At 41.7% G+C, this 22,993-nt stretch overlaps 1 protein-coding gene across 1 annotated transcript; it reads left to right on the forward strand.

Annotated features, from left to right (window-relative positions):
- Positions 1–3,073: 3,073 nt before the first annotated feature.
- Positions 3,074–22,890, forward strand: SQOR (sulfide quinone oxidoreductase). Its single transcript, XM_070762353.1, has 10 exons — positions 3,074–3,483; positions 10,985–11,245; positions 14,403–14,573; positions 15,266–15,319; positions 18,688–18,882; positions 19,535–19,744; positions 19,900–20,083; positions 21,473–21,540; positions 21,987–22,165; positions 22,718–22,890. The coding sequence occupies exons 2-10, from the start codon at positions 11,012–11,014 to the stop codon at positions 22,773–22,775; spliced, it is 1,353 nt and encodes a 450-aa protein (XP_070618454.1). The 5' UTR covers positions 3,074–3,483; positions 10,985–11,011; the 3' UTR covers positions 22,776–22,890.
- The last annotated feature ends 103 nt before the right edge of the window (positions 22,891–22,993 follow it).

Consider the following 22,993-nt stretch of genomic DNA (forward strand, 5'->3'; position numbering starts at 1 on the left):
GTCCCGAAAAATCCCTTTTTATTTGGCTAATCTGAATTGTTAGCATTCACATCCAGCAAAGTCCCGGCAAACAGTCTTTCGAGGGTGAGTTGCATCTTATCAGTCCTAAGATAGTTGCCAGGCCGATAGCTTCTTGACGCAAACTCTGAACAAGGAAATATTGATGACTCAGAAAAGCCAGTCTTCACAGGAATAGTGAACTAATTAATAATAATAATAATTTATTATATTTGTATGCCCCCCCTCTCCGAAGACTCGAATTATCTTCTGCAAACGCCACTCCCCTTTCGTTCCTATTTATTTCCTATGGGAGGAGCCATTCAGCACCCCCTTGTGCTTTTACTCCTGAGTTGAACTGCTCTTTAATTGTTCCCTTCTGACAGCTGTGTACATGCGCACATCTAGGGAATGGGCTCCAACTGTTCTTCAGCCCCACTTATCTCCAACTCCGAAGGTAGCTGATAACTGTCATATGGCCCTGGTCCCCTCTCTGCCTTAAACACAGAGCACTCGTGAGAGCCTTGCCCAGACTCCTGGACTGGCCCATGTTCCTACCCAACCTTCTCACTCTCCGAGTCTGCCGCCAGCTCTGCTAGCGGGCCACAACAGTAGAAATCCATAGCAACTTTCTGAGTTCAGATTCTCCAAAAAGAGACTGGTGGAATAGAATGGTCAGGATCTCATTTGCTTCTATACGATCTTGCTGGGTGAAGAATTGACAACAGAAGAAACATCCATGTAAAAACATTGGTGCAACATCAAGACACGTCTTGCCCCAACACCTCCTTTCAGGATATGAACTCGAACTTGGGGAAACTCCAGGAAAGTCTTTGTAGCACACGCCCATCAGATCAATTCAGCTTTGAAGGAGATTAGATGTGCAGCCTAGATATCAAACACACAAGGAGCACCACAAGGAAACAGTGTCAACCCTGACTGCCCAGTTGAACACTGATGGCAGATCACAGACTCCCTCTTGTGTCCTCAGCAGTTGTTGCTCCTACGTCAGTTGTCACAAATATTTCTCTGTTTAAAGTCCAGGCTGTTTTAATTACTGCAATTTGGAGGGTCCATCAAGTACGATCTGTTATACTCAGGCAACAGAAGCGTTATTTTTTTTTTTTAAGAAAGGTCTACCTGCTAGTCTGGAAAAATATGTGATTCTCAACCAGCAAAGAAGAACTGAAGGGTGTGAAGATGTATGTATTTTTCATCCTCAACAATTTTGTGATGTATGGACTTTCCATTCATCTTAGAGTTGCTATAGTTGAGAAACTCAGGTATAGAGACACATTGTAATAAACCTAGGGTTAAAATCTTATTTCTAATCAATTATGAATAAATTTAGACTATACAGTTTGATTAAAATAGAAAAAAATCAGTAAAGGATAATACAACAAAAGCCGATACAAATTTTATGTCACCCTATATGGTTGGGATCCTGGAGTTAAAAAACATGATCCATGGACTCAAAACTCAGTTAAACTTCTCTATTGATTTCATCCCATGCTTTCTCACAATGTTAATGATGGACTCCCTCCACATAACCATGTTGAAAAACTGAATATCTTTAGAATGCTAGGGTATTTGACAAAGAGAGTTAAAGGAACAAGGAGGCCACATCTGGGCACAGAAGGTAGCTAGATGCCTTCAGACCAGTTAATGGTTTGGAAATAAAAGGTCCTGGGAAAACCATTCTAAAAATGATGCCAAGTAATTGTGTGTTCCTAATTGTGCGAACACTTGCAATAAGTCTAGTGTCAAGCCGTTCTTAAGTATAAAAGCATTGATGATCACAGCTAGATCTGTTCCAGCTATGTGTGTTTATATTACATCCTACTTTTCCTCGCTATCAAATGCCACAACAAAGATCTTTAAATATCTTTCCTGCTCATGAGGACATTACTGCTCAAGAGTGATATATTATCAGTCTGTAACATGCGCTCGATAGTTGCTTCCCATGAGCTTCAGGAGTTTCCTCAAGCTTATCTCCCTGTGTCTGGAATCAACAGACCTACTTTTGGAGTCAGACCTACAAATAGCAACTAGGCTGATGCTGGGTGTAGATAACGTTAAGGAGAAAAATTACAACTGGTTAAGTAAACCTGAAGTATTCCAGCTTGCCAGGAGTTGTGGAATGCTGTAGTTTTCATCGTGGTAAAGTTTTATTTATTTACCATAATACTCGATTTATCCTTCGTTAAATCTATTTTTATACTATTACACTGTAAATACCCTATACTAATCTTTTGCTGCAAACCCAGCGTAATCATCACTGTACACCCAGTGTAATCTTCATTGTATACCCATTGTAATCATCCCTAATCTATATTTTCAGTGTGTAATCAATCTCATTATATTTATCTTTTCCTAGTCATTATTTCAATATTCTTGTGCCTTAATCACATTGTGGCTTAATCTTTCATGGTCATCGATAAATTCAGATCCCATAGAGTCTGCCTTCTGGTCCCAGCCAAGCAATGCTGGCTTGCGGGCCTTAGGGGAAGGGCCTTCTTTGTGGCGGCTCCGACCCTCTGGAACCAACTCATCTATTCTATCTATCCCTCTATGCTGCCCAATCCCGAAGGACTCAGGGCAGTTTACAGCAACAACATAACTTAAGAGCCATGCTGAATCAGGCCAAAGCCCATCAAGTCCAGCATTCTGTGTCACCCAGTGGCCCACCAATTGTCCATGGAGATCTTGAGCAGAAAGAGAAGGCCCTCCCTTTCCCTTGACCCCCAACAAATGGCACTCAAGGGAATCCTGCCTGCCTCAACCAACATAGAGGCGGCACTATAAAAAGTCAAATTTAAAATCTAAAAATTTATAAAACCCTAATTAATAACCCATAAATTAAGCAATCACAACAACACGCATACAAAACATTCATAGGATTTGGCCATGAAAGTTGTAAATAATAAAATAAATTTAATCAATAAAATAAATTCTCCTCCAAGAAGCTTCTTCAGCTGTGACTGGATGGTGGAGATGGCGAGGAAGCTTTCTTGGATGCAAAGACGTTTCGTCTTTCAAAACCCAACAAAACTCCAGCTGTTCCTTGAAAAAAAGCACCTTTGAGATTTAAACACGGTCTGCAGGGCAGCGCCGGCCCGACTCAGACAAGTAAGAAATAAAGGTGGGGGGTTCAATTTCCTTCCCCTTCCTCCCCAACACCTGCCGCCCACCCTCCCCTCCTTTGCAAAACTTGGCCCGAAAGCGAAGCCGCGCTCTGCACGCGCTCAGGAACCCCGCGGCTCGCGCGCTCCGGAGGCCTGACCTCCGCTTGCTCGCTCCCTGTTCCTGCCCCGGGGCTCCTCCCTTGACCGGAGGCAGCTGCTGCAAAGAGAGGCTTTTATTCGTCTCCATCGACGGCCTCTCCCCGAGGTTCTTGCGCAACGGGACCTCGGCTAGGGCGCAGAGCAACAGGCGGGCGCAGCGGGTTCGGAGCAGCGAGCGGCGCTGGGCGGCTCTTCCTGGCAGGTGAGTGAGGAAGAGGAGGAGGAGGTGGTGGTTCAGGCACAGAGGTCCTTCCCCCGCACCCCGAACTTTCCCAACTGCCTTAGTTTGGCTTCCCACCGTGATCCAAGCGAAGCTGGAACGGCCTCGGGAACTCCCTGGTAAAACTTCCAAAAGTTCCGCCTGCGTTGAAGAAACCTTTTGAAGCGGATTATTTATTTTATTTTATTTTGTCAAGCATGTACAGGAAAGTAGTTTGTATAAACATAACACAAGTGAAAAGTAAGGATAAAAGAGGACAGTAGGACAGGGACGGTAGGCACAGCGGTGCGCTTCTGCCCGCCCCTTAAAGACCTCTTGGAAAAGGGGAGGGGTTAAGAAACGGGGAGAGATTAGACTCGAATCTGAGCCAGGGATGCGAGTTTGGGTTCTGCAGTGGGTTGCAAGCTTCGTTTCCTGTCCCCGAACGCCTAAATCTCTGGGTTACAACAGTTAAGGAATCTGGGTTTGCTTCCTAAGAAATATTCTAGAAAAGCAAAGAAACTGGTTTTGTTTTGTTTTGTTTTTACAAATGAGTAGTTCAGTGGGACATTTATTTGAGGGAGGTGATTGTTTCTTCTGAAGCTAATTTTCACTTTTCCGTTTACTTAATTTTTTTCTGCTTTAGAATATAATTTTTTTTTTAAATTGGCCAAGAGTGATTGGACACCCAAGGAATTTGTCTTGGTGCATATGCTCTCAGCGTACATAAAAGGAAAAGATACATTTGTACTGGAGTATTTTAACTTTGTGATTGTTTTTATTGCTGTAAGCTGCATTGAGTCTGCTAGGAGAAAGAGGGAGTGGAGCTGTTCTCCAAAGCACCTGAGGGTAGGACAAGAAGCAATGGGTGGAAACTAAACAAGAAGAGAAGCAACCTAGAACCAAGGAGAAATTTGTGAACTGGAAGTTTTAAAACAGAGATTGGACAGCCATTTATCTGAAATGATATAAGGTATCCTGCCTAAGCAGGGGGCTGGACTAGAAGACCTCCAAGGTCCCTTCCAACTCGGTTGTTGTTATTATAGAAACATAGAAGATTGACGGCAGAAAAAGACCTCATGGTCTATCTAGTCTGCCCTTATACTATTTCCTGTATTTTATCTTAGGATAAAGAAGTTTAAGAACCACCCCCCTTTGTGAAGTGTAACATTGATTCATTGATTTGATTGTTTGATATTATAAAGTTCTCTGATTCAGGTTTAAAACCTGCTTAATCAGGTGTTCCTTGAAAGTTGAGTTGAGTGAGGAAGCTGGGGTGGATCTGCTTTCAATAGTGATACTTAACGATAGACTGCTCCTGAACATGAAGGTTTCACAGATCCAAGGGGGACACAAGTTATGACCTATAAAGCCCTTCATGGTACCGGACCAGACTATCTCAGGGACCACCTTCTGCTGCACGAATCCCAACAACCAGTTAGGTCCCACAGAGTGGGTCTTCTCCGGGTCCCATCAACTAAACAATGTCGCTTGGCGGGACCCAGGGGAAGAGCCTTCTCTGTGGTGGCCCTGGCCCTCTGGAACCAACTCCCCCCAGAGATTAGAATTGCTCCCACCCTCCTTGCCTTTCATAAGCTTCTTAAAACCCACCTCTGCCGCCAGGCATGGGGGAACTGAGATACTCTTTCCCCTTAGGCCTTTACAATTTTATGCATGGTATGTCTGTATGTATGTTTGGTTTTACAATAAGGGTTTTTAACTGTTTTAATATTGGATTGTCATATGCTGTTTTACTACTGTTGTTAGCCGCCCCGAGTCTACGGAGAGGGGCGGCATACAAATCCAATAAAATAAAATAAAATCAAGTCACGTGTTGCTTGTTGAAGCTTTTCTTCAGTTAGCAGCCTCAGCATACAGAGAGTCCTGGACTTATGATCCCAATTGTGGCTGGAATTTCCATCCCTAAGCAAGGCCGTCATTCATTGAGTAATCTCCAATGTTAGAACCTTTCTTTGCCTACGTTGTTAAAAAATCACTGCTAATTGAATCCTGCTTCCTCATTCACTTTGCTTGTCAGGCTTGCAAGATGGCTAATGGTGGTCATATGACCTTAGGATGCTGCAACCCGCATGTATTAGCCGGATTCCTTTTTAAGTGGATATTTTAAAATCTCATATCTGATAGGAAAAGATTGAGGAAGAACAGAAAGCGCAATCTGCATAGGAAAAGGGAGAAAATGAAAAAAAGGAGAGGAGAGATGGTCTTATCTCCAAAACTTGCAAAGAAAAGAAAGTCTATTGAATTTTGAATTTAGCAGTCAAATATTTGAATCCAGGAGCCACTTCTTTCAGAGTTCTGCATTACAGGCTGTCTGCAAGAAATTAGCACTTGGAATCGTGTGTGTTTGTGTGAGAGAAAGATACAAGTAGAGAGAAAGGAGTAATCGACTTGTTCTGCTTTTTAAATTTTACTGCTTAACTTTGGTTCGGATAAAGTCCTTTGTAAGGAATGAAGCTTTGGGGCTGTTTAATATTCCTTGAGCAAACACCCTCGCTACCCAGATGAGTTTAATTTGCTTTCCAAGCCATGTTTGGCATCTCACAGCCATCATTTTTCTAACCTAAACAAGTCATAGCTACCCCAGGAGAGGAAATATCTCTATGGGAATTTTCAAGATTTCATAACTCGCTTACCAAAGCTAACTGTATGTTCTACAGTTTTATTTATGGCTGGTTGCATCACAAACCTCAGTAGTGTGTTGCTACCAGAATGGTCCACATCATAGCTCCAGTAGCGAAAATGGAGCTGCGCATGCGCGGAAGCAAAATAGTTGAAATCTCATGCGCGTATGCATCCCGTCGCAAGATTTTGCTTACTGCACATGCACAGAAGCAAAGTCACTGTCGGACATGCACGCACCCCAGGTACATAGAGCTCCACACAGGAAACACACTGGTAGTGGCGGTAAGTAGGAACCCCCGCACACACACACACACATTTCATAATGCACAATTGTGGATGTTCAAGCCATGCAAAGTGAACCATCTTCCACTTTTCACACGCTGCACTTGGCGAAGTGCATTTTGACCTAATTTAGGGTAGAATAAATAAGCATCCACTCCTTTATTTATTCTGGCAAAGGTCCGTCCCTTGCAGAGTAAATGAACAGCATCCAATGTTATCCTCCGTATGACTCAATATGCGGCTTAAAGACCAAGGGTGGGTTTTATGCAACCTTGTCCTAATCTTGAAGACAATGAAGGACAACCTGTTTGCCCACAGTGCCCACCAATATTTTTTCTTTCTTTCTTTTTTCTTTTTCTTTCTTTCTTTCTCTCTTTCTTTCTTTCTCTTCTTTCCTATATCTATCCATCCATCCATCCATCCATCCATCCATCTATCTATCTATTCTGGCACCGGACCAGAATATCTCCGGGACCGCCTTCTGCCGCACGAATCCCAGCGACCAATTATGTCCCACAGAGTGGGCCTTCTCCGGGTCCCATCAACTAAACAATGTCATTTGGCGGGACCCAGGGAAAGAGCCTTCTCTGTGGCGGCCCCGGCCCTTTGGAACCAACTCCCCCCAGATATCAGAGTTGCCCCCACTCTCCTTACCTTTTGTAAGCTCCTTAAAAACCACTTCTGTCGTCAGGCATGGGGGAATTGAGACTTCCCCCCCCCCAGGCTTATAAAATTTATGCATGGTATGTTAGTATGTATGATTGGTTTTTAAATTGGGGTTTTAAATTAACTTAAACTTAAATATTAGATTTGTTTACATTGTATTATTATTGCTGTGAGCCGCCCCGAGTCTGCGGAGAGGGGCGGCATACAAATCTGATTAATAAATACATTAATTAATCTATCTATCTATCTATCTATCTATCTATCTATCCATCCATCCATCCATCCATCCATCCATCCATCCATCCATTCATCTATCCATCTATTTGACTTCTATGCCGCCCAATCCCATTGGGACTCAAGGCGGCTTAGAACAATAAAATGCAATACAACAATATTAAGAAGTCAAATATAAATATCAAACTATAAAAACCGCATTATAAAACATTATGGAAATATCTGTCTGCCAGCCCTGTTCACTCCAGATCACCACTCCTGCCTTGTGAGTAGCCTTCCCGTTATCAACATTGCGATGGAAACCATCACCTTCCCACTTGACGAAGGATTACGGCTTAATGATTAAACAGCCATTTCCTTCCAATTCAAAAAAATAGCCCCTAGCAAAGATATAACTTCTGCTCACAGTCAACGGTACATAATGGGCCAACAGATTGTGGAATTTCAAGGTTGCGTGTGTTCCCATAGATGTCAAAAATGACAACTCTGGTTTAACTTGGTCTGGAACAGTGATGGCGAAGAGTGTGTGTGTGTGTGTGTGTGTGTGTGCTAGTATGCGTGCATATGCCCTTTGACTCCTATGACAATTGTTAAGTGTTGTACCACATGATTCTTGACAAATGTATCTTTTTATTTTATGTACACTGAGAGCATATGCACCAAGACAAATTCCTTGTGTGTCCAATCACACTTGGCCAATAAAATTCTATTCTATTCTTATTCTATTCTAAACCCAAATCCAGTAATTAAAATTAAAAACAGATGATAATTTCAGAAGCCTCGTTCCCATGACATTGAATGTTCGGAAGAATAGTCAAAGCTCCATTCCTTCACCATAGGTCATCCTAAATAGCCAGGCATTTTCCAAAAATAGTAATACCAATGGCAATGAGAAAATAACCATCAGTCAATTGCAAAAGGCAACTTTACTCAGGATAGCTTACATCCTTTAAACACCATCAAACATCCACATCTGGTCCAAACCTGCTGAATTTCACCCAATTAAAACCTTTAAAGCCCTACATGGCATTGGACCAGAATACCGCCGGAACCGCCTTCTACCGCACGAATCCCAGCGGCCGATAAGGTCCCACAGAGTTGGCCTTCTCCGGGTCCTGTCGACCAAACAATGTCGTTTGGCAGGCCCCAGGGGAAGAGCCTTCTCTGTGGCGGCCCCGGCCCTCTGGAATCAACTTCCCCCGGAGATTAGAAAAGCCCCCACCCTCCTTGTCTTTCGCAGGTTACTTAAGACCCACCTATATCGCCAGGCATGGGGGAACTAAGACATCTCCCCCAGGCTTATTATATTTCATGTTTGATGTGTATGTGCTGTATGGTTTTTAATTGTTGAGGTTTTTATATATTTTATTATTAGATTTGTTCCATTGTTATACTGTTTTTATTACTGTTGTGAGCCGCCCCGAGTCTTCGGAGAGGGGCGGTATACAAATCTAATAAATTGAATTGAACTGAAACTCTAGAGATGTACGGTACCAAAGCTGATTTGCCAGGATTTTATTCTCTTGCCTTCAAAAGGGAAAGTTTTTCAGAAGGTGCCTGTCGCCCAGGGAGGGAAATAGATCAATCTTTCTTTAGCTGGAACTCCACAGTCCAGCTTGGATTAGTTGTATTACTGCCACTACAAACTCCAGCCTTGCCAACATACAGGAGTTGCTCTCCACTTCCCCTAAACCAGTTCTCCAAAAAGAATTCCCTTCCCTTCCCACTTCTTTGATCAAGTTGTTCAGGAGTTAAGATAAATTAAGCTGAATGTGTGGGAGGAAGAATATTTCACAACCTCCTTTCTCAAAGTCTGGGTTGGGAAACCGGGCACCATAAATCTTGTAGAAGAAGAATGTCAAAATATACACAGTTGCATACCATTCCATCTTCTGCATTGGGGGACGGAACAGCCTTAAGAAATTGCCTCCTTATAATTGCTCTGCCTATGCTTCAGCCTTTATTAGAGGGTAATATAGGAATGGTTGTTTCTTTAAAAGAAATTGTGACATATTATGTCGTCAGGCATGGGGGAACTGAGATAACTTCCCCAGGCCTATACTGTTTATGTATGGTATGTTGTGTGTATGTTTTCTTAAACTATGGGTTTTTAGTTTTAATTATTAGATTTGTATTGTACATTGTTTTTTCTATTACTGTTGTGAGCCGCCCCGAGTCTACACAGAGGGGCGGCATACAAATTTAATAGATAGATAGATAGATAGATAGATAGATAGATAGATAGATAGATAGATAGATAGATAGATAGATAGATAAATTATTATTGTGACAATTGTTTTGCAGATCTGCAAAAACAAAGATGCTTCTGGGGTTGTGGTCAGATTTAGCAATCAGTTTAGTTTTACTCCCAAGCTGACCTCATGAGGACTCTGGCAAGGGTCATGTGACTGTCGAGCCAGTGTCCATTTTAAAAACCTTGCCAACTGTTTAAATGCCAGTACAAGTAATACGAATATTTCTATTATTATTCATTCTGCACACACCCACAGTCACATTTTGGGGCTGGATGAGTCAATTTTAAAGAGCAGTTAATTTATAATGCAACCCTGCAAACATTTTAATTGGGGAAGTTTGATTATTGACGATTCTTCCATAGAAAGTTCAGTTATCAGTCCTTGTTTTCTCAATATTTAATTCGTGTAAGTTAAAATTAGCGTAAGTTTCAAGGAAGGAAAAAACAGTGAGGAAAGTTAAAACTGGGTGGACAACAATCTAAAAAAAAATAAAGTAAGAACATTTGCAGTTTGCCAAAAACACATTCTTTTGCAGCTGCTCAAAACATAAAACTGCCTTCCGCAACCAGATTGTCATTTCTGAGCTATAAAATGCAGGTGGAACAAAAGCAATTGCTTAGAATGGGTGTCAAAACAAAGGGTTTTTTAAAAAACATCATTCTTAATAACATCTGGAATACTGTATGTGGAATATCACAGTAATATTTCTGGTTGCTGCCTCTTAACATAAAAATGGCCTTTAAATTTAAACTGCTTATAATTATCAGAGGGAGAATGATGAAAAGAAAATGACAACTGAGTCACAGTCCAAAATATTGCTGTCACATTTTAGATTTAGATTTATTGGATTTATATGCAGTCCTTCTCCGTAGACTCAGGGCGGCTCACAATGATAAACAAAACATAGTAACAAATCTAATACAGTATTTCGCAATCTAAATTACAGTTTTAAGTTAAAAAATCCAAAAGAACCCCAATATATAAAAAACAAGCACACAATCGAATCATACACAACAACTACATGGGCAAGGGGGAGATGTTTCCATTCCCAAATGCTTGACGGCAGAGGTGGGTTTTAAGGAGTTTCCGAAAGGCAAGGAGAGTGGGGGCAATCCTAATCTCTGGAGGGAGCTGGTTCCAGAGGGTCGGAGCCACCACAGAGAAGACTCTTCCCCTGGTTCCCGCCAGACGACATTGTTTAGTCGACGGGACCCGGAGAAGGCCAACTCTGTGGGACCTTACTGGTCGCTGGGAATCATGCGGCAGAAGGCGGTCAAAGATATTCTGGCCCAATGCCAGAATTTTGAATGTTAGACCTGCTTTCATCTTATTTATTCAGCTTTTTAGTAGAATAAGATAAAGAATGAAAATGACATTTGGGGGAAGAAAAATTCACCTTTTTGATGTTCCAACTCTTTCTCTAGAACTTTGCAAGTTGATGCTCACCAAAGATGGCCACTGTTGGGTTGATGTCCTCCTGCGCATGTGCCCGTTCCTTGGTACCTTTACTCAGGCTGGGGGTCCCCAAAATGTGTTCGTCCCAGTTACACACGACAGCTGCGTCTGCTTCTAAAGATTACTACGAGGTGCTGGTGCTTGGTGGAGGCTCGGGAGGGATCACGATGAGTGCCCGGATGAAACGGAAAGTAGGAGCGGGCAATGTGGCCGTGGTGGAACCCCAGGAGGTAAATCCTGAATTCTGAAATGTTGGGATTTAGAGGCATTATACAAACTACAGTGGTACCTCTACCTACAAACGCCTCTACTTACAAACTTTTATAGATAAGAACCAGGTGTTCAAGATTTTTTTGCCTCTTCTCAAGAACTATTTTCCACTTACAAACTCGAGCTTCCGAAACTGTAACGAGAAAAGGCAGGGAGAAGCCTCGGTGGAGCCTCTCTAGGAATCTCCTGGGAGAAAACAGGGCTGGAAATGGTGGGGAGAAGCCTCCGTGGGTCCTCTTTAGGAATCTCTTGGGAGGAAACAGGGCCGGAAATGGTGGGGAGAAGCCTCCGTGGGTCCTCTCTAGGAATCTCTTGGGAGGAAACAGGGCAAGAAAAGGTGGAGAGAAGCCTCCGTGGGGCCTCTCTAGGAATCTCCTGGGAGGAAACAGGGCTGGAAAAGGCGGGGAGAAGCCTCCATGGGGCCTCTCTAGGAATCTCCTGGGAGGAAACAGGGCCGGAAAAGACGGGGAGAAGCCTCCGTGGGGCCTGTCTAGCAATCTCCTGGGAGGAAAACAGGGCTGGAAAAGACGGGGAGAAACCTGTGGGGCCTCTCTAGGAATCTCCTGGAAGGAAACAGGGCCTCCACCCTCCCTGTAGTTTCCCCAATCGCACGCATTATTTGCTTTTATATTGATTTCTATGGGAAAAATTGCTTCTTCTTACAAACCTTTATACTTAAGAACCTGGTCACGGAACAAATTAAGTTCGTAAGTAGAGGTACCACTGTATATTAAAAATGTATTATAAATAGTTAAAGTGGAACAGTCGTGTCCCACATGTGTCCTGGAAGGCTACCTTTTCTGATACCCTCTTTAAATCTGGATTTTTTGGAGGTCCTTCTTTCAATTTAAAAAATTAACAATGAATTGGTCTCTGTTGAGTTCTGATACAGAACCCAAACTTATTAATCAGCAATAAATCTCAGCAACCGGTTAGGACCCACAGTCGGCCTTCTCCAGGTCCTGTCAACTAGACAATGTCGTTTGGCGAGACCTAGGGGAAGAGCCTTCTTTGTGGGGGCCCTGACATTTGGAATCAGCTCTCCCCAGAGATTTAAGATCGTTACACAATCGATCAGTTTTTAGATACTTCATATTTTTGTGGTTCATGCAATATGCTTAGACATTTGTCATAGTTTATAAAGTACAGCTGGGTTTGCACATCGTGCTTAGCTTAAATTGAGGAGCCACATTATTGCTTAGTGTGACATTTTAATCTATTGGCTCTTCCCCTGGGTCAGCTTTCTCCAATCTGTGCCTTCCAGATGTGCTGAAATCACAATTCTTCAAATTTCTAATCAAGATAGAAATATAATTTCTGAGCATTTGTGGGACTCTAGCCAGTTTAATTATATGGCTGCATTGATTATATATGTGTGTGTGTGTTTTATGTCGGATCACCCTGGTATATTGAAGGAACGTCACAGCTCCTTTTTGCCTCTAGGCCCAACCCAGGGCCATTTCAAGGAAGTTAATGTATTCATAGCCGACAACTATATTCTGTATGTACAGAGCTGAAGGGATCAGGTCTGGTGGCTCAGCTGTTAATTCTCTGCCTTACAAGGCAGAAGCTGCCAGATCAAATCCCAGTAAGGGTGTGGCTAGCTGATGAGGCCAGAACAAGGCCAAAATGGTGCCATCATAGTCTCCCTTAATTTTAAAATTTCAGCAAAAAACATTATACAGTATACACAATTGTTTTGAGCTATGGAAAAGAGTTATTTTCTATAGTGTTAAGCCTAAAAGGTGAAATATAAGTCTGTTTAAATAAAACCAGCTAACAAGGGATAAATTAAATTAATGAAAACTTTTCCCCAGATCTGTACATGTAACTTATGTGTAAACCTTTCCCCAGATCTGTACAACAAAAATGGACTTAGAACTTTATTTGTCGAGCAACAATAAAACACACCTTTTTTTTAAAGGAAGGGACATCTAAAAAGCAGTTTGTGAGATCTGTTATTTTCACGGACAAGGGTAATGATCCACTGGGTGTAGCAGACTGTTGGGAGACATCTAAAGTAATAACATGGGTGTGAGTATCATATGGAGATATCAAAGTACTTTTATAGCATACTTGCAGCTTCTCCACTCAGGATCCATGATTGCACAAAACAGTAGACTAGAAGTTTTACTACTGATAAGCAGAATGCTAATGAGTATCCCTTAATTGCTCATGTGTGGACCTGGGACCAATGTGCATTTTTGGTAAGCCTCAACAGTTTCATCCACTGATTGTTGAAGTCATACAAACTTAGGATTTAAATCATAACATTTCTCAAGCCTTCGCTTTTGACGCGTCTACCTATCTGCTGATCACGTTATGAACCACTATTCTTTGGCAGCCTTTACCCAACATAGAAATGTCCAGATATATTGAATGTACATCTCTCAAAAAATCTCATTTAGTATAAATGAGAAATATAGTATATTCTTGAACCTGATTGACCAGATCTCTCTAGAACAGCGGTCCCCAAACTACGGCCCGCGGGCCACATGCGGCCCACTGGGGCCATTTATCCGGCCCGCGGTTGAGTGACAGGAGCACATCTAATTTTCCATGAATAAAATGTGGTATTTTGTTAGTAACTAATATCAATCATCCAAAAAGTTTTGCAAAAGTTTTTTTTCTAATTTTGTCATCCAGTTACATTCATTTTCTTTTAATTAAATTCCCTCCTCAAAAAAGTACACCAATTATATTTCTAACTTATTAACCATTATGCCAAAGTGCTTCCTTCTTTCTTTATACATTTTTCTATAAGCCAAGAAAACCTTGTGTAGCCAATCAGATGTTAACAAAAGAAAATTAAAAACAAAACATAAACTTATATGAATTTCAGACTTCTTTCCCCCCCCTCTAAATAGTACATTCCCATTTCGTTTTTTACTTTAAAATAAGGTATGTGCACTGTGCATAGGGATTTGTTCATAGCTTTTTTTTATAGTCCGGCCCTCCAACAGTCCGAGGGACAGTGAACTGGCCCCCAGTGTAAAAAGTTTGGGGACCCCTGCTCTACAAGCATCAACTGTCTGTGGATTTTTTTGTATGTTTGTTTCTGTTAAGTTTTTCTTATGCTTTGCTGGCGGCTTTTACCCCTCCAATTATTTCTTCCAGAAACACTATTATCAGCCCCTCTGGACTTTAGTTGGAGCTGGGGCAAAGCAGTTGGCCACTTCAAGACGTTCAACAGCAAGTGTTATCCCTTCAGGGGTAAAGTGGATCCAGTCCAAGGTGGAAAAGTTGGATCCAGACAACAACTGTGTTTATTTGGGGAACAATCAAAAAGTAGGTAAAAAGCCCATTGGTACTGTAGGTCAGTGTTTCCCAACCTTGGCAACTTGAAGATATTTGGACTTCAACTCCCAGAATTCCCCAGCCAGCGAATACTGGCTGGGGAATTCTGGGAGTTGAAGTCCAAATATCTTCAAGTTGCCAAGGTTGGGAAACACTGCTGTAGGTAACCAAAGTGATTTATCTGCTCAATGAAATTTTTCTTGCATAAACAATTGATAGGGCTTGGATACATGAGATTTAGTCTTTGGTTTGAATGGGTGACGAGTAATATAGAAACATAGAAGATTGACGGCAGAAAAAGACTTCATGGTCCATCTAGTCTGCCCTTATACTATTTCCTGTATTTTATCTCAAGGTGGATCTGTTTATCCCAGGCATGTTTAAATTCAGTCACTGTGGATTTACCAACCACATCTGCTGGAAGTTTGTTCCAAGCATCTACTACTCTTTCAGTATATTTAATACATAAATTGAATAGTCCTGTCATCTCTCATAAATGTTTTTTTTGAACTTCTAAAAAACACCCACTGCAATGTTATTTATTTAGTTTGGAATTATTCTTGCCTGCAAAATTCCATAAGGATAGGACTCAAAATGCACTTCCAGCATTTTGGGACCAACTGTCTGTTTGAATAACCCTTGGTTCCTGTTTAAAGTAATAGGTTTTTTTCTTTCTTTTACAGGTTTCTTACAAGTATTTGATCGTTGCTCTCGGGTTGCAGCTGAACTTTGAAAAGGTACTTTATTTAAGATCTGATTGTTGAGAGCGTTTTCTTAGACATTTTCTCTACTGATAGGAAGTAAGGTTCAGTGTCTTACATGAAAGTCCCCAAATTCTGAGCAGTGTGAGAAATAGCATTGCCTCTTTCCCACAAGGAAGCACTGCGGAAATTGTGCAACCGAGTTTGTGCAACAGCGGAAGAAATCCTTTAGAGACCTCTAGTGCTTTATCAGGAAATTGAATATATCCAGGGGACACCACGTTGTTGTGAAATGAGCCAGTCTTAATGGTGGGCACACAAAGATAATCACCAATTTGGAATTTTGGGGGGCTGTGTCAGTATAGCAGAATTATTTTTCTTTAAGGCTGCTAGGAAATGAGTTAATTGATCTTTATTCAGAGTTCATCTATTAAAAGAAAGAAAGATGGATGAAGAAAATAAAAACACACAGCCAAGCTATTTTAATTCATATATTTATTCAAATCATGTCACACCTCTGGTGTAGGGCATGTTGCGTTCTTTTATGGCAGCTCATTTAAGGCGGCTAGTTGACCTTCGGCGAGAGGGACTTGTCTATCCCGAGTGTTGTGGTTAGCTCTGGCCCAGCTCCTGCCCCAAGGACTATGGATGTGGGGGAGACATCCACATGCTGCAGGCCTGTTTTGCCCCCGGTGGAATCTGCTGATGAAGGCTCCTCTGACCAAGAAGACATGAGTGACAGAGGAGAGTGTGGCAGACAGCTCAGAAGGAGATCAATTATCTAGCTCCTCCTTGGATTCAGAACAAGAGTTAATGATACAGCCACGCATGCGGAGAGCGATGCATAGGCAACAACAACCGAGAGATTATTATCAAAGAAAATGAGGCCACCTGTGGTTGGGTGGGGCTGTGGTCATTAGTGAGGCTGCTATAAAGAGCAGCCTGTGGGTTTGGCCATTGTGGAGGATTATCTGATCCTTGTGTTTCGTGACTGCTTTGCTGACTTTGACTTTTTGTGTGCTGATTTTTCCCCACTTTGAAACTAAACCAGAGCAAAGTGTGTTTCACTTTGTGAAAGGACTGTGAATTGCCTCACAGCTGCAAGCTAAGTATCACAGGACTGATAAGGGACTTGTACAAATTACCAGTTTGTTTGGAGACCAGTGCTCTTTGCTATACCAAAAGAGGGCTTAGGTTAAGGGAATTTTCATTATAAAGAACATTGTTTTGAATTTTCAAACGTGTGTCTGTCTGAAATTTGTACCTGTGAATTTTTGGGAGGAGTCTACCAGAGAGCCCGACAGAACACCAAGCATGTGAAAACAGATTCTGTCTGACTGAGCAGATGAAACCTACTAGAATAGATCAACGGTGGTGAAGGAAGTCTCCGCAAGTGATGTGGTATGCTAAAAGCACAGCAAGACACGAAAGAAGCCCTGGTCAACCACTAGAAGGGAAGCTCTCGACAGCAAACTTCCACTGCCTTGTGGCTATATCCATCATTGGAAAAAAGGATTCAGGAGTAAATCTTGAGGCAAATAGGGAGCTGGAATCTCAGAAGCAGTTTGTGACTGTGTACAGCCACGTTCTGATAACTCCTGCGACATAGCTGGAACCAATCGCATTGGCCTTTGCCATTCCATTGGATTATTTCAGAGAAGTGGAGAGGGGGATCTGCTGCTTGGGTAACAATCTATCCTCCATACTAACTGTTCTGTCTGGGTCACTCAGGAAGCTATGACCACCCCAAAAAGATAAGCCACACACACGTAAAATCCAAATACAGTTTTATAATGTTAAAGAGAAACGAAGCCAACAGAAAATGTCCTTACAAATCAGGAAAACACTGGAACTCCACATAGATACACGAAGGCAATTGTCCATACATAAATATAGGATCCTTGCTGCCAAGACGAGGCTGTAGATAACAGACATACACCTCCCACGGGTCTTCAAGACTGCTGGGCCACGAGCCAGGAACAGAAACGCCGAGAAACTGCAGGTTACAGCAACTCCAATCCGATAACACTCTACACTGCTTCAAGAGTTTGCCTGCCTTATAAACCCTTCCCTGCTAATGAGGACCACACCCAAGCCCTGGTGTTCCTTATTCAATGCTGATAATATTTCTTCAATTGATCCTTCCTTTGATCTAGATGTCTCTGTCACATATTAATGACAGCCTGTGCTTCGTCACCTAATGACTCCAAAGACTCCAAGCTACTGGCTGGGGAGAGCCCCTCCCCAGGGCTCCCATGCTGTTCTTCCTCGTCACATTCCTGACTGTAATCTCCCCCGTCCGACTGCCCAGACCCCTCCTCTTTGCTCTCAACCTTCTCCGGGCATGGAGCCAGCAGAGACGCAGCTGGACTTTGATCTGCCTCAGGCTGAACCACAACACTAACCTATGCAGGCTTCATGCTCTGGGAAGTCCAGAACATGATACCATGGTCTTTTGAGACTGAAGGATGCCAACGCAATGCATGCTTCCTCTTAAGTTGAAAGACATGATAGCTAGGGGAGCTTCTTAATTTCTCTTTGCCCTACATCTCTCCTGTTAATCCAGCCAAAGGTTTACCAATGCCAATTTTACCCTTTATCTAGTAGTTATTATTTAATCTTGCAAATATTTACACATCAAGATAATATTCACAAATAAAATTCAGCGTGAATGGAGCATCTCTGAGATATGATCTTGGCTATAGGGAAGCCTGAGCTGATATATGACATCACAATATGCTAAACTTTTAAGTTTACTCCGGCAGAAGTATGTTGTATGAACTCTGCTATTGTGGTTTGTAGATGTTGTGTGTGTTGCGTGAACTGAACCCACAGGTGGCTTATTCAACAAAGCACCGCTAAAGGAATTATGGCAGTGATGGTGAACCTATGGCACGGATGCCACAGGTGGCACACGGAGCCATATTTGCTAGCACGCGAGCCGTTGCCCTAGCTCAGCTCCAACGTGCATGTGGGTGCTGCCCAGCTGATTTTTGGCTCACATAGAGGCTCTGGGAGGGTGTTTTGGGCTTCCAGGGAGCCTCCATGGGGATGGGAGGGTATTTTTACCTTCCCCTGCCTCCAGGGAAGCCTTTGAGCCTGGGGAGAACCTACTGGGCCTACAAGAAGTTGGGAAACAGGCTGTTTCCAGCCTCCAGGGGAGGGGAGCTGTTTTTGCCCTCCCCAGGCAATGAATTATGGGTGTGGGCAGTCGCGCATGCGCGATACCGTGCACCCACGCTCTTTCAGCACCGGAAGAAAAAAAGGTTTGCCATCACTGAACTATGGCTAGCATGATTAGTGAGGCGAAGATAGTATGCTTGGAATTAAATGTATCCTGAGTGTAAACAGCCTGTATGTTTAATCCAGTGAAATACTATCCTGCCAATTTTGTTTTATTACAGATCAAAGGCTTGCCCGAGGGTTTTAAGTTTCCTAAAATTGGTTCCAATTATTCCATTCACACAGTGGACAAAACATGGAAAGCTCTGCAGGATTTCCAGGAAGGAAATGCCATTTTCACCTTTCCAAATACTCCGGTAAAATGTGCAGGAGCACCGCAAAAGATCATGTATCTGACAGAGGCATACTTGAGAAAGGTACGTACCAGCCACTGCACAACTAGCGTGGTTGCCTAAAACAGGTAACAAAAACGTTTGTCATCCCAAAGGCCCAGATTATTGGAAATGCATTTATCCTAGTTTAAACTGCTAGAATATAAACTTAAATTATGGGTAATTTTAGAATGCTCCAATTAAAGACATGCAAGCACTTTTGTTAAATCAACGGGACCAATTAGTTAACTTGTATTAAATTTGCGCACAGGAGTAAAATTATAATATTAATTAAACAGATTCAATATATTGATGTAGACATCAATTTGAGGCCTCTGGATTCAGTGTAGTTTTGGTACGTATCATGAATCTCATTACTGCAAGTTTAAACTGTTTTACTAGGTGCTATTCATCTAATAAGTTGGGGGAATGATTTACTGTGGTTTCTTCAAAAACTCTTAGCTTAAATCTTTTTCGGCAGGCTATATAAATACAGTTAGGATTAATCAATTTAATAGATAAGGATCATTCCTTTGGGCAGGTGGTTGGTGTAGGCCTCTATAGGAACCTCCAAAGTCCCTTCAAGCCTTATGATTCCATGATTATTCAATGGATAAAATGTCAAATACAGAGAAAAACTATGGTGACATCAGGGTTTTTCCAAGAATGCTTCACTTTTTCTTCTCATTTTCCCCAGACTGGAAAACGGCCCAAAGCCAAGATCATATTCAATACTTCTCTTGGAGCAATATTCGGTGTGAAGAAGTATGCTGATGCTCTATTAGAGATTATTAAAGAAAGAGATATTACAGTGAACTACAAATGGAACCTCGTGGAAGTCCGAGCAGATAAGCAGGAAGCTGTATTTGAAAACTTGGACAAAGCTGGTGAAACACAAGTTTATCGGGTGAGCAAATGGAATTTTTCTATTCATTTCCTGTTTATTGTTTAGGTTGCTGGTCTGTTTGGAACTGGCGGGAGAGCACCAGGGACCCTTCAGTTCAACCCCGAGCTACAAATATTCTCTTCTATCGGGATCTTATTTTTCTTTCTCTGCTCCAGTATGAAATGCTTCATGTCACTCCACCCATGGGCCCCCCTGATGTCCTGTTAAACAGTCCAGTTTCTGATGTCGCTGGATGGGTGGATGTAAACAAGGAGACGCTGCAACACGTGAAATACCCAAATGTTTTTGGGATTGGGGACTGCACCAATCTCCCTACCTCCAAGACTGCTGCAGCTGTAGGTGAGATTCATTTTTAGGTACTGGACTTGCAGCTTGGTCTCCCTGTTGCAAAGCCAAAAGCCAGTTTTAAATGTTGAACCAAATCCTCTTGTGCCTGAAAATATTTTGATTGATTTGGTCGTCATAGTGATCCCAATTAGGATTCAATACATTTTTTCTGTGAAATAGTGGAGAAAGAGGGGGCCTCATTCATTTACTGAAAGAGTAGTAGATCCTTGGAACAAACTTCCAGCAGACATGGTTGGTAAATCCGCAGTCACTGAATTTAAACATGCCTGGGATAAACATCTATCCATCCTGATAAAGTACAGGAAATAGTATATACCGCCAGGCATGGGGGATTTGAGACACCTTTCCCCCAGGCTTATTATAATTTATGTTTGGTATGTATGTGCTGTTTGGTTTTTAATTATGATAGGGTTTTTAGTTTTTTCCCCTTAATATTAGATTTGTGCCTATATATATTGTTTTATCGTTTGTTGCGAGCCGCCCCGAGTCTTCGGAGAGGGGCGGCATACAAATCTAATAAATTATTATTATTATTATTATTATTATTATTATTATTATTATTATTATGGTAGACTAGATGGACCGTGAGGTCTTTTTCTGCCGTCAATCTTCTATGTTTCTATTGTCTGGTCACCAATGTCAGTAGTTCATATAAATGGCTACATTACAGTGTTCCCTTGACTTTCGCGGGTCCAACATTTGCGAAGTCTATACCACGGTTTTTCAAAAAATATTATTAAAAAAATACTGTGGGTTTTTTTGCACACCAAGGGTTTTCTGGGGCCGCCCAATGTACAATACAGTACTGTGCGTTTTAACTCTCCCCACCCCCACCCCAGCCGTCCTGCTTCTTTAAATGAAAGCTCTGCTTCCGCCCCAGCCTCCTGATCCCTCCCCTTTAATTCTTGGAGCGTTGGTACGTTCCACTTGAAGCCGAGCCTTACTGCCGCCGCAGCGAGCGCAGCAAAGCCCCCAGCTTGCGGCCCCATTGCCCCTGCGGGTTCTGGAGATAAGTAAAACCAGGATTGGAGGAGGGAGGGGGAAGAAGGAAGGGAACGTCTCTACTTCGCGGAAATGTGACTTTCGTGGGCGGTCTTGGAACGTATCCCCCGCAAAAGTCAAGGGACCAAGGTATTATTATTATCATCCACAATTTGGCTGCTCTTAGGAGAATTCCCAACATGATCCAAAAAACCTGCTACCAACCCAAAGAGTTAATAACCATGTTAATAACAACAACAATAACAACAGAATTGGAAGGGACCTTGGAGGTCTTCTAGTCCAACCCCCTGCTTGCGCAGAAGATCTTAAAAAATTATAACTCTGCTCTCCTTTCAGCAGAAATGTGAGACAAAATAAAATATTTTATCTCTTCCGCAGCTGGCCAGTGTGGTGTACTTGACAAAACAATTTCATGTATCATGAAAGGCAAAACTCCCACTAAGAAGGTAACTTTTCCTGAAAAGGAACAATATATTTGCTTTTCATTGGGACAATGGGCTTTTATTATGTTGGGGAAATATTTGTATTTGCAATGCAACTTACTACAATTTTTAACTCATTTGGAAGGCTTCGAGGATTGAAGTTATATACTGTATATATATATCTAAATAGTATTGTAAAGTTGATAGCAAAATACAGTAATGGCAGGAATTTCTTTCCATGGCTTCTAATTTTGGAAACTGGATTCACCCAATGATAGTGAATTAATTATGAGATTAAAGAGAGAGAAAATTTCTTCACACAGTACATTAAAATTAAGAAAGGTTACAAGTTTGAATGACTTTAAAAAGGGATTAAACAAATTCATGGAGCATGAAGCTCCTTAGAGAATATGAAAGATAACATATGTTTTTCCTGTCCTAAAAGGCACATATTTTTTAATGTTTTGTAGTATGATGGATATACTTCCTGTCCTCTGATAACCAACTACAACAGAGTAATCCTGGCTGAGTTTGATTACAATGCTCAACCTTTGGAAACATTTCCATTTGACCAGAGCAAAGAGAGACTGATAAGTTTTCATATGAAGGCTAATGTGATGCCCTATCTGTATTGGTACGGACTTCTAAAGTAAGTATCCTAATGTACAATACATACTATGTAGGGGTTAAGGGGAACCGACTCCCACAAAAGTACAGTGAATTCTTCATTTATTAATTGCATAGATAGGTAGGCTTAATTTGAGCAGTGCTATTTATTTTTTAAAAACCTGGATAATGGTGAAGAAAATATGAATGCTACGAGGTAGATTGAACTGTCATTAGTCAATCGATCTATCCATTTTGCCAGTGCAAAATAACTGTTGATGTCCTATCTCGTCCTGTGCCAATTTTAACTTTGGCCACTTCCTGCAAAAATAAACAATGGTGTCCCCTAATTTTTTAAGTAAACATCAACTGAATTTCCAGGAGTTATTTTCCTCTGTTCCACCAAAATAATTTGCAGCATTATTTCAATGTGGGGAATCATACTGTAATGTTTAATTTCCGTGCCTCCTTTGATTCTATTATAATGAGCAGCAATGTTTATTCCTGACATTATGCTACATTTAATGTCAGGAAATATTTCGCAAGTCTATTTCCCTGTGAAGGTATAAATCCTTTTTTCCTTCCTTTCTCACAGGGGATATTGGAGTGGCCCAGGTCTATTGAGGAAAATATTTCACCTTGGCTTGAAGTAATCGTTGAAATCATCTTCTGCCACTTACAAACCATGTAACATTTTTAAATTTTAAAAAAAAAAGCATTCAGAGATTCTCCACAGAAATTAATAAAATAACCTCTGTAGGAACGCAACCTTTAGAGTCATCTGCATCTTTAAACACAGGTAGTTTTTTCCTTATTTTTGCATTTACTAGTAGCAAAGTATTGCCCAGTAAGCACACAGCCAGCAAATGTA

This window comes from Erythrolamprus reginae, chromosome 10 (assembly GCF_031021105.1).
Source record: "Erythrolamprus reginae isolate rEryReg1 chromosome 10, rEryReg1.hap1, whole genome shotgun sequence".
Lineage (NCBI taxonomy): Eukaryota > Metazoa > Chordata > Lepidosauria > Squamata > Dipsadidae > Erythrolamprus > Erythrolamprus reginae.

Excerpts from the sequence above, each read along its gene's own strand:
- SQOR (XM_070762353.1), top strand. The coding sequence starts at position 11,012 with ATGGCCACTGTTGGGTTGATGTCCTCCTGCGCATGTGCCCGTTCCTTG. Across the intron at positions 15,320-18,687 it reads TGCAGCTGAACTTTGAAAAG|ATCAAAGGCTTGCCCGAGGG; the intron begins GTACTTTATTTA and ends GTTTTATTACAG. Across the intron at positions 19,745-19,899 it reads GTGAAACACAAGTTTATCGG|TATGAAATGCTTCATGTCAC; the intron begins GTGAGCAAATGG and ends TCTCTGCTCCAG.